We start from the raw sequence: 12,500 nt of genomic DNA, 5'->3' as shown, positions 1-12,500 counted from the left end.
TGCCCCCAATCTGCTGACCTCATCACATTTGTGCTGACCTCTGACCCCATCACATTTGTCATGACGTCTATGGCTGTTTTTAATTAGAAATTAATATTTTATATGGAATTATATAATAACAGTGTTGAAAGTAATAACAGGGTTGTGATTTTTAGCCATGCAGGTGCAACCTGGCTGGCTATACTGTCGATGTGAGGGCCTAGTGGATACTTGTTCATGATTGCCTGCCTCTCGCCGCAATGACCATTCTGGCTAATATAGCCTACTACCCTATGTAATGTGATATCTAATATAGCCTACTACCCATTATGTAATGTGATATCTAATATAGTCTACTACCCTATGTAATGTGATATCTAATATAGCCTACTACCCTATATGTAATGTGATATCTAATATAGCCTACTACCCTATGTAATGTGATATCTAATATAGCCTACTACCCTATATGTAATGTGATATCAAATATAGCCTACTACCCATTATGTAATGTGATATCTAATATAGCCTACTACCCTATATGTAATGTGATATCTAATATAGCCTACTACCCTATATGTAATGTGATATCTAATATAGCCTACTACCCTATATGTAATGTGATATCTAATATAGCCTACTACCCTATATGTAATGTGATATCTAATATAGCCTACTACCCTATGTAATGTGATATCTAATATAGCCTACTGCCCTATATGTAATGTGATATCTAATATAGTCTACTACCCTATATGTAATGTGATATCTAATATAGCCTACTACCCTATATGTAATGTGATATCTAATATAGTCTACTACCCTATATGTAATGTGATATCTAATATAGCCTACTACCCTATATGTAATGTGATATCTAATATAGCCTACTACCCTATGTAATGTGATATCTAATATAGCCTACTGCCCTATATGTAATGTGATATCTAATATAGTCTACTACCCTATATGTAATGTGATATCTAATATAGCCTACTACCCTATATGTAATGTGATATCTAATATAGTCTACTACCCTATATGTAATGTGATATCTAATATAGCCTACTACCCTATATGTAATGTGATATCTAATATAGCCTACTACCCTATATGTAATGTGATATCTAATATAGTCTACTACCCTATATGTAATGTGATATCTAATATAGTCTACTACCCTATATGTAATGTGATATCTAATATAGCCTACTGCCCTATATGTAATGTGATATCTAATATAGCCTACTACCCTATGTAATGTGATATCTAATATAGCCTACTACCCTATATGTAATGTGATATCTAATATAGTCTACTACCCTATATGTAATGTGATATCTAATATAGCCTACTACCCTATATGTAATGTGATATCTAATATAGCCTACTACCCTATGTAATGTGATATCTAATATAGCCTACTACCCTATATGTAATGTGATATCAAATATAGCCTACTACCCATTATGTAATGTGATATCTAATATAGCCTACTACCCTATATGTAATGTGATATCTAATATAGTCTACTACCCTATATGTAATGTGATATCTAATATAGCCTACTGCCCTATATGTAATGTGATATCTAATATAGTCTACTACCCTATATGTAATGTGATATCTAATATAGCCTACTACCCTATATGTAATGTGATATCTAATATAGTCTACTACCCTATATGTAATGTGATATCTAATATAGCCTACTACCCTATATGTAATGTGATATCTAATATAGCCTACTACCCTATATGTAATGTGATATCTAATATAGTCTACTACCCTATATGTAATGTGATATCTAATATAGTCTACTACCCTATATGTAATGTGATATCTAATATAGTCTACTACCCTATATGTAATGTGATATCTAATATAGCCTACTGCCCTATATGTAATGTGATATCTAATATAGCCTACTACCCTATATGTAATGTGATATCTAATATAGCCTACTACCCTATATGTAATGTGATATCTAATATAGCCTACTACCCTATATGTAATGTGATATCTAATATAGCCTACTACCCTATATGTAATGTGATATCTAATATAGCCTACTATACCCTATATGTAATGTGATATCTAATATAGCCTACTATACCCTATATGTAATGTGATATCTAATATAGCCTACTACCCTATATGTAATGTGATATCTAATATAGCCTACTACCCTATATGTAATGTGATATCTAATATAGCCTACTGCCCTATATGTAATGTGATATCTAATATAGCCTACTACCCTATATGTAATCTGATATCTAATATAGCCTACTACCCTGTGTAATGTGATATCTAATATAGCCTACTACCCTATATGTAATGTGATATCTAATATAGCCTACTATACCCTATGTGTGTGTGTGTGTGTGTGTGTGTGTGTGTGTGTGTGTGTGTGTGTGTGTGGGTTTTGATAAATATTGGACCAATGAAAAGTATTAACAGGAGCTTGTGACTATAAGTAAATGATAACTTAACTATTTCCTGAAAAGTAACCGTTTGGAGATATGGGGTTCCAACCCGACAGAGATACAATGTTGCACATGCATTAAAGGTTTTATGACATTAATTTTCATTTATTTTTCTTTTTCTTTTTTCTTTTAGGTTTTATGACCTCAATTACACCCAAAAACCCTGAACTTTGAACATTCAGTGGATTTTCTGTGGTCTGGAGTTTTCTTTGGGGTTTTTGGGGCCTTTTGAGCTACAATGAAAACAGGCAACACAGTGAAACAGTGACATCTGCTGGCAAATCCCATTGACATATATGGGATTTGCAGTAAGTGATGTCACTTACTGCCGGCAAATCAGAGCACCTGTTTGAGCCAGAAAACCCCAGATCACAGAAGATCTACTGAATGTTAAAAGTTCATGTTTTTTGGGTGCAATTGAGATTAGAAAACCTAAAAAAAACAAGAACAATTCCAAAACCTTTTTTTTAATGTCACAATCCCTTTAAGCTAATCATCCCCCCCTATAATGTGGGGACGCCTCCGGGGGTCCCGATCTGTCCCACCCGAACACCATGCATACAGGGTCTGAAATTAGGCACACAGCCAACTAGTAATTGCATTACTACATTGTTCAAAATTTCATTTTATTCATTCAAATATGTTCCTGGATTGCAGCTATTTATTTTAGCAACTGACATGAGACCTATGTATAAATTAATTAACTGAAATGTTTTTGATTCTGTATAAGCAAAATATATAAAATATATATATCCAACAATTTATGGTAAAACAAGACAGTGGTTTTATTGAAATCAACGGCAATTAACTTTCCTTTTTTAATTCCTTTCAACATCCCAAATATTAATATTTCTTAATTAATTATTATTATTATTAATCATTTCTATATTCCCCGCCCAGCCACGTAACGTCACATCACGTCAATTTTAGTGGGAGAAGAAGAAGAACAGGTATTTATTTTTCTTTTTTTTTTAAACAAAACATCAACAAACCACCATCAAAAGAACACTGTACGCGGTATCCATGACAACAACAATCACCACAACAATCACAATGAGATTCACGCTCCGCTGTACGGCGTTGTCGCACGGCGAAAATAAGCTGCCCACCGCGGGCTAGCGGCAGTGGTGTAAAGTTAGCCTGGTTAACCCATTCTGACCTGAGATCAGATTCATACGAGGTTTCCGCCGGACACACACTGGTCTGATTAACCCATTCTGACCTGAGATCAGATTATAAAAATGTCAGTCGTTCTTCGATTTTTTCAAAAATAGCAGACCTACAAGCTCGTATCGCGCCACTCGGTGGCGCGATATGAGCTTGTAGATCTGCTATTTTTCAATAGATAAAGCATAACATGATGCCGACACCAAAATGGGTGCCCGGTCAGAATGGTAAACCAGACCGAATCTGCCGTTGGCAAAAAAAACAATTGCCTGCCGGCGGATTACGGTCTGGAGAGGCTCAATTGTATACGCCCATTTCCTACACCAGAGAAATGGGGCGGCCAATCGGGACACGGTATGCAATATGGGCGGGGCTTTGTTACAGTGACTTTCAATGCTTGAGACCTTTGACTGACAGTAGCTCTGACCAATTGCGTCAAAGAGAAAATGTTTCAACCCGCCCCCCCTGGAAATGAAATCCACGCTGAGCCTCCCCAGACTAATATCCCGCGGTCCGTGCGATATTAGTCTGGTTTATTAACCAGGCTAGTGTAAAGTAACGATGTAAGTTTACTCAGGTACTGTAGTACCTGAGTAAATACCGCAATATCTTGAGGTATTTCTACTTTGCTGGAATATTTCCAATTTTCAGTACTTTTACACTTTACTACTCCACTATACATCTCAGAGACGAATAGTGTACTTTTGTACTTTTACTCCCCTACAATTATTTGACAACTTTAGTTACTCTATAGTTACTTTGTAGACGTAGATTATTGTTACAGAACATACCCCAACATACAGTACATCACCCAGTATACATTTTGGCCATTTGAACCCAAGCGATTTACAAGCTCACAATGCATTATGAGCTTGTATAGGTCGACTATTTTCCTTTTTTTTCGTATTTGAAAACGAATGGAATGGGACATTCCGCACAATTACTGACTTTACGTACATTTTTATACCAATACTTTTGTACATTCATTCAAGTAACTTTTTAATTCCGGACTTTTTTACTTGTAATAGAGTATAGCCTATATATCTACATTGCAGTATAGTGATACTTTTACAAAAGTACAAAATGTTAGAGATATTTTTCCACCACTGCAGATCGGCCGTTTTCGATGCACGACGCTGTCGCCGTACAGAGAAGTGTGAACCGGGGACCCTTTTATAGAAATGACACGGCACTCGCCACTGGAGTGACATTTAACCCATTCTGACCTGAGATCAGATTCATACGAGGTTTCCACTGGACACACGCTGGTCTGACGAACCCATTCTGACCTGAGATCAGATTCTAAAAATGTCAGTCGTTCTTCGATTTTTCAAAAATAGCAGACCTACAAGCTCATATCGCGCCACTCGGTGGCGCGATATGAGCTTGTAGATCTGCTATTTTTCAATAGCTAAAGCATAACATGATGCCAACACCAAAATGGGTGCCCGTTCAGAATAGGTTAAGACCTCGTTTGGGAAATAGCAGATCTACAGATGGGCTATTTTCTGCACCAATCAGGGTTCTCTTTTTATTCTTTTTTTTTTGTTGTTACGGTCCAAAACAAACAGACAGACACAACGATGGATATAAGATAGGATGACGTCACATAGTAGGCCTACATCAAATAGTCTTTAAAAACACAGTTCTTCAATAATCACCAACAACAACAACAATAGCAATAATAATAATAATTATAATAATTAGGTCTAGTCATCTATGACATCAACAATAGTCCCTTACCACTTGTCCTCCCTTCATGGTGACAATGGCGTGTGTCTCTCTCCCCTGTGTCGTGTCCAACTGTCCGCCTGCGTATACTGTACGTGTCCCCTTCAGTGACCTCGTGCACGGTGCGCACGCGTGTGTGCGTGCTTGCGTGCAGGCTCCGTCGACACGCACGGAGGAGGAGGCCACATTGCACATAAATTATAATTCCTTTAAATAAAAGCTTCTTTGCTGCTGCATGTCCGCGCGCCATGACGTCCCCCTCCTCACTCCTCCCCCCACGGGCCTTCACGGCGTGCACGGTGTGTGCGCACGTGCGTGCATGTGTGTGTGTGCGTGTGTGTGTGACAGACAGACGGACAGACAGACGGACGGACAGACAGACAGACAGACAGACAGACAGACAGACAGACAGACAGACAGACAGACAGACAGACAGACAGACAGACAGACAGACAGACAGACAGACAGACAGACAGACAGACAGACAGACAGACAGACAGACAGACAGACAGACAGACAGACAGACAGACAGACAGACAGACAGACAGACAGACAGACAGACAGACAGACAGACAGACAGACAGACAGACAGACAGACAGACAGACAGACAGACAGACAGACAGACAGACAGACAGACAGACAGACAGACAGACAGACAGAGTGTGATTGACAGTCAGTGGGGGGGGGGGGGGGGGGGACAGACAGCAGGCTGTTGTCGCGGTTAACAGGAACAGTCCGTTGTTTGTGTTGTGACAGCACGGTCGCACACACATCTCACATGCACTCACGCACGCACACATGCACACACACACACACACACACACACACACACACACACACACACACACACACACACACACACACAGACACACACACACACGCACGTACACGTGCATGCACACACACACACACACACACACGCTAGCCTATAATGTTTGTGGTCAGACGTGCAGGTGTCATTGTTTGAGCTCCAGGGCCCAGACGTGCTGCGGCCAGCCTGTCCGTCCCTTGGTCTTCTTGTCCCCCTGTAGCGGAGCTGTCGTCTTCAAGACCTCCACCTGCATGGTGGACGGAGACAGTAGGACATATGTGACCAGATTTGACTGAGAGACTGCCATCGCACACATTCCAGCTTTTCACCAGAGGAGAAAACCCTTTTTTTTCCTTTTTTTCAAAATGAGTTAATAGCACAGGCAGACTCTTCACATACTAGAGCATGTCTGAAATAAGTGTCAAAGCTGAAATTGACATGTAAATATGAAAGAAATGCTTAAACATGTAGCTATTGTAATGTTAGAGACCACAGAAGTGAACCTTTCAAGCCTGTTTTCTCAACTCGCTGTTTTCTGCCAGACATTACTCTATAAGCCATATCTCCAAAACTGGTGGGTCAAACTGAACAACCAATATGTCAATTTGAAGCTATGATTCCCTGCTTTCATATGAAATGAAAAAACAAAAATTCTAAAAAATCCAATGGCAGTCTCCCAGTCAAATTTGGTCACATATAATGACACATTGCGCGGGTCATCAACATGTCCGTACATGGACACATGTGTCCGTGGCAAAGACGTGGTCTTTCTTGTCAGTGGCTAATTTCTCCTTTTCTTTTTTTTATACCCTTTTTGTCGAAACGTTGGTACATTAAAATAAAGTATATTTGCATTGTGACTACAAGCTGTGTGACCTCTCTTTATATGTCCTTCATTATAATGTTCTCATTTTGATCATAAAACCCAATTACTGAATGTCAGGTTTTCTTCGGAATATGACATTATTTACTACATATGGCATATTAGGAGTCAGTGGTTCTCAGAAGTTTTATTTGCGAGGACCCCCTTAACTCTGAGCGTGAACAAATGGAACCATTACGGGTCCATTTGGTTCCATTTGTATATACACTCTCAGACCTTTTGTGGTCGGTCAGGCTCTTGTGTGTGTTTCTGGTGATATTTTCATTTTACATGTCTGTGGCAAACATTTCATTTTGACAAAAAATGTCCACCACAAGTCAGCATGGTAATTGACCCCTGACCCCTGACCCCTGACACATGGCAGTCTGTGGTGTAAGCAAGCACTGCATTCACAAACACTGGGTATAGCGGCCCATTTTTAGGGCTACCTGTAGTTATTTTCTTGGGTTTTTAATTATTACGTTTTTCATGAATTAAAATTAAAATTTCATGAAGAAATAAAAAGAAAAATCTAAGAAATTCCAGGACTTAGAAAACAAATGTTTAAGAAGTATAGAAATAGCCGATCTATATATCTATTGTAGATCTGCTATTTTCACTAGTTTGGGTCATGGACAAACATATCTCTGTTTGGGTCTAGTTTGGGTCTAGTTTGGGTCTAGTTTGGGTCATGGACAAACATATCTCTGTTTGGGTCTAGTTTGGGTCTAGTTTGGGTCTAGTTTGGGTCTAGTTTGGGTCATGGACAAACATATCTCTTTTTTGTCTTGAGCTAAAACGTTTGGGAACCACATGGTATATAAAAGTACATTTACATTAGGCTATACTGTACTTACAAAAATGTTAGTTCCACTTCACTGGAGTATTCACAATGTTCAATACTTTTATAATTCTACTCCAATCAGAGGCAAATATTGTACTTTTTAAATTATTTGAATACTTTAGTTATAGTTAATTTCTACATTAATATTATTATTATTATTATTACAAAACCACTTCAGACCTATATACTGTATATATTAATGCAGGCCTTTATACATCATAAGTACAAGCTCAGAACACGTGTTGTGAGCTTGTGCTATTTTCAAAGACAGCCAACACACTTTTTGTGAGCTTGTAGATCTGCTATTTTTTCAAAGTATATTTTAATATAAATGTTAAAAACGTGTGAAATGGGACCTTCTGCATAATGAGTAGGCTACCTATACATTTTTATATGATTACTTTTGTACTTTTACTCAAAAACTTCCATCACTGAAAGGCCTATACAGTCCATTACTTTCCCCCAAACAAGTAGGCCTATATGAAGTAATTACAATTGCCAAAACAGTAGCCTAAATTACATTTATTATTAATCCCATCATTAAGTTGAACGTGTTTTTGACAGAGATAGGTTATTTGGTCTAGGCATATAGCTCAGCTCGAGTGCTTTCAGGATGTTGTCACAAGCTAAAACATTGCGATTATGCGATAGCAATGTAGGCTATACTGTACTAACTGTAGGCTAAATATATTATAGCGCTTTTATGCAGCTTGATTGTGCATTCATTACATTCATCCATTCACACGCCGATGGCGGAGGAAAACATGAATGTTACAGGAATGTTACCTCCTTTTATGATTTCCTGCTTTTTATAGGCATATATATTTGTACAAATGTCCTGATGAAATGTAAACAACTGTAAAGCTTTATCTGTATCGTCCACATTGACAGTTTTTGTATTGAGTTGTGCTTTCAACTTCTGCAAATATTCTGCAAATACTTCAATCAATCAATCAATCAACCAATCAACCAACCAACCAACCAACCAACCAATCCATCAATCAATCAACATGCTATTAGGGGTTCAGAGAGTCTTGCTCAAGGACACTTCGACACAGAACGGCACAACTGAATGGTTTTGCTGAGCGAGACTGTCTCTTTTGTATAACTAGTTTACCTCTATTGAACTGCATGCATCGGTTCAGTTAACGCTATAGGCTATGCGTTCATGCTACCCTTTCCGTTGTCTCTGTTGGCCAGCCTATAGGCTATACATATCGATCGATACATTAAGCCCACTCTATAGGTTTTACACTATATATGACTTATAGGCTACACAGCTATATCTGCATTATAACTTATTTTTTTTTGCCATTTATAATGCATTTTACTCATCTTCGAGTTTTCACTGCGACGCGTGCGACGTCTTTAGAATACCTCAGAGACACCTGCGACATAGAAGTCCACACGTATGGACAGAGAACATTAATGTATAACAATTAACATGAATTAACATTAACATTAACATTAATTAACATTAATGTATAACAATTAACAACAGATCACCGATCAGATTCCTATATTGACCAGCAACAACCAAGCCATATATTCAACATGAGGCAATATGTCTGCGTATAACAAATAGGCACGTATAGCAGTAGGCCTACAATCCTATAGTGTTTTTACATATTTGTCCAATATAGTATATTGGACAAATATGTAAAATAAAAAATGAGTTTATTGAATACGTATATAGGCACTGACTACCTGTTAAAAAAAAGACATAGGCCTACATGATACCTACAGGCCTACATGATACCTACAGGCCTGTATAGGCCTGTAGGTATCATGATACCTACAGGCCTGTATAGGCCTGTAGGTATCATGATACCTACAGGCCTGTATGCCTCATTTTGGAGAATCGGTCCTGCAAGCCAAAAGAACATTAAACCAACTCGCCAATATCCGAATTACATGGAAGCATTTAGCAGACGCTCTTAGAGCGACTGCTAAATGCGACATCATGAGGATAAGCAGAATAATCTTGAACTCCCACTGTGACTGTATAGCCTATTATCTATACAATTCTTCGTCTAAAAGAATCGTCCCATGATTGCGAACAATTACTTCTGATAGGCCTATTTAATGCAGGACGGCACCCAAATAATGACTTTATTTGGGATGTCTGTGCATGTCCCGTTTGTCACGGACACAAATGACAGCTGTCACTAAACACACGGCGAAAGCAAAAGCATCTTTAAGCCCATGAGACAAATGGTAAAAAGTCTATAGCCGCCTATAGCCTATATGTCACGTCGATCCAGATACTGATGGCTCTAATAAAACACAGTGTTTTGCTTTGGCTGTAATAGCAAAGGCGATAAGCCTAATTTATATACTCGCTGTCGCTGGCGGACAAATAACGTGATCTTCAACCTTAACAACCGGTCGCGTATTAGCCTATAAATTAAACTAATAGTCTTAACATTCCCCCCGCATTGGTCGCGGACAGAACAACGAGGATGATTTGTAAGAGAAATTACTGTGTCGTTTTGTGGACATCAAGTGTGGGAAACCGTTATTATAGCTTACAAATTTAGGCTGCACGCGCTGCATAATCCTCGTCCAAGCCAATTCCTCAAATATCGTCTTTATTGTTTTAGATTTTCAAAAGATTTCTACAAAACATCACACATCTTCATGAGTTAGAGTTGAACACAAATTAAATTATTTTTCTTTTAAAAAGGGGTTAAAGAGTATTAATAACCGCAATAATAATAATAATAATAATAATTCAAAGGAATTTATAGGCCTACCTAAATTATAATACAAATGTAGTGAGAATTGCAGAGCTGCATGCTATTCTGTCCACTATGTGGGTCCCGCGGGCATGTTTGAAGCATCTGATTTCTCTCGGGTCTTGACTGAGGCTGAGCGAAAACATTTGGATCCAGTGTAAAAGCAACCAAACAATACATTTTCAGCAGTCCGGAGAGGATACAAATGGGACCCAATGGACCCTGTGGTTCCATTTGTGTCCTCTTTTCTTCGGAGATAATTTGTCTGGGTGACCCGAGGCAGCTTAGCATAATGGTCCTAATGGTGAGGTCAGGGGAGGACTTCACTAAAGCCCTTATTAGGCAGCACCGTCTTTAGGCACTAATAGTCACTGCGGGGAGGATATATAATATACCATGTCCCTCTCAATAACACAAAAAACACTGACTGATAACTGAGACACACACACACACACACACACACACACACACACACACACACACACACACACACACACACACACACACACACACACACACACACACACACACACACACACACACACACACACACACACACACACACACACACACACACACACACACACACACACGTCGTGACGGCAACGAGTTTATCGAGAAGCTATATATTGAGTTAAAGAAAGAAAGTCAACGAGGCATCTCGTGATGTCTTCATGCTCTCGCGTGATGTTTGCTTTGACATATAGGTCTACCGTAATATCCGTGAGTGATTCATTTCTATATTACGTGTGCAGACTAAACGGCTCCACATGCCAGCATAAGGCTGCACATAGTAGGCCTACACTGTGTGTTCGCCGCTGCTAAGCATACAGGGGTTTAAAGTCTTCAATATATACTTAGTAAACTAATACTTAGTTGGCCGCTGAGTCGGCACTGTATTGGTCAGCGTTTTTGTCCTCTCTGAGTCTACACTATATACAATCTTTCCACCGAAAGGCTTAAGCTATATATTTTCGCCGGAATGTCAAAAAGTGTTTGTTATTAAACGCGAGTGTAATGTTGTTACACACTCAGAGTTACACAGTGCTGGAATTATGCTCAAGTGGTTAATTTATTTAAAGTACCAGCCTGCCTACTCCAGAGAAATGAACCACTTGAGCCCTATATAGCATAAGAGTATAGGCTATATATGAATTGGACTAAATATACATTATTAAATATACATTATTTTTAATTAAATTGTTACAACGAAAATGAAACGATGCAACCTGATTAGACCTATAGCTCCGTGTTATTGATTGGCAGATGTATAATATTTCATATTCATATGATATTACCCGACAATAAACCAAGAGTCAGTCGTGTGTGTTGTGGGTGTTGAACTGAGAACTTATAGGCCTATATATACTCATTAAACGCTTAATAAATAATTAATGAATGGAATAATTAAATAATATTAATTAGGCCAACTTGATTCATTATATTGACATATTTGAATAGACTGTCATTTTGGTCAACAAGCGTCAGCGGGCAGCTATATAGGCGCGTGCTCAAGGGCGCGCATGCGAGCCGTGCTCACTACAAAAATACATATAATATGCCTATATAGCCTTATATAGCCTATTATGTTCTCCAAATAATAGGCTATATATTTAGTGATATGCGTTTATAGCCTCCGGTCAGGGCCGAAATATCAAATCTATAAGCTCACAACCCTTTGTGAATGTGCTTGTATATCTGATCTGCGGCTCACCGCCATACGACAGAGTATATATGTAGGCCTATATTATGAGCCAGTGGCGTGCACAGACATTTAGAGGGGCAGGTGCTCAAGTGAAAAAAAAGGGCACCTTAATTGTGCAGCACATTTTGGTGCTTTAGCTATTGAAAAATAGCAGATCTACAAGCTCATATAGC

At 38.6% G+C, this 12,500-nt stretch overlaps 1 protein-coding gene across 1 annotated transcript in view; it reads right to left on the bottom strand.

Moving 5' to 3' along the window:
- Window positions 1–6,061: 6,061 nt before the first annotated feature.
- hand2 (heart and neural crest derivatives expressed 2) overlaps window positions 6,062–12,500 on the bottom strand; it is a 12,237-nt gene continuing 5,798 nt past the window's right edge. Inside the window, exon 2 of the mRNA XM_083764588.1 lies at window positions 6,062–6,425. Coding sequence (XP_083620714.1) covers window positions 6,324–6,425 — 102 coding nt within the window. The 3' untranslated portion in view covers window positions 6,062–6,323. The remainder of the gene's footprint in view (window positions 6,426–12,500) is intronic.

The sequence above is a fragment of the Protomyctophum parallelum genome, assembly GCF_964188405.1.
Source record: "Protomyctophum parallelum genome assembly, chromosome: 5".
In the NCBI taxonomy this organism is placed as follows: domain Eukaryota; kingdom Metazoa; phylum Chordata; class Actinopteri; order Myctophiformes; family Myctophidae; genus Protomyctophum; species Protomyctophum parallelum.
The sequence above is the reverse complement of the archived record's forward strand: the minus strand, read 5'-3'. Positions and strand labels throughout refer to the sequence as shown.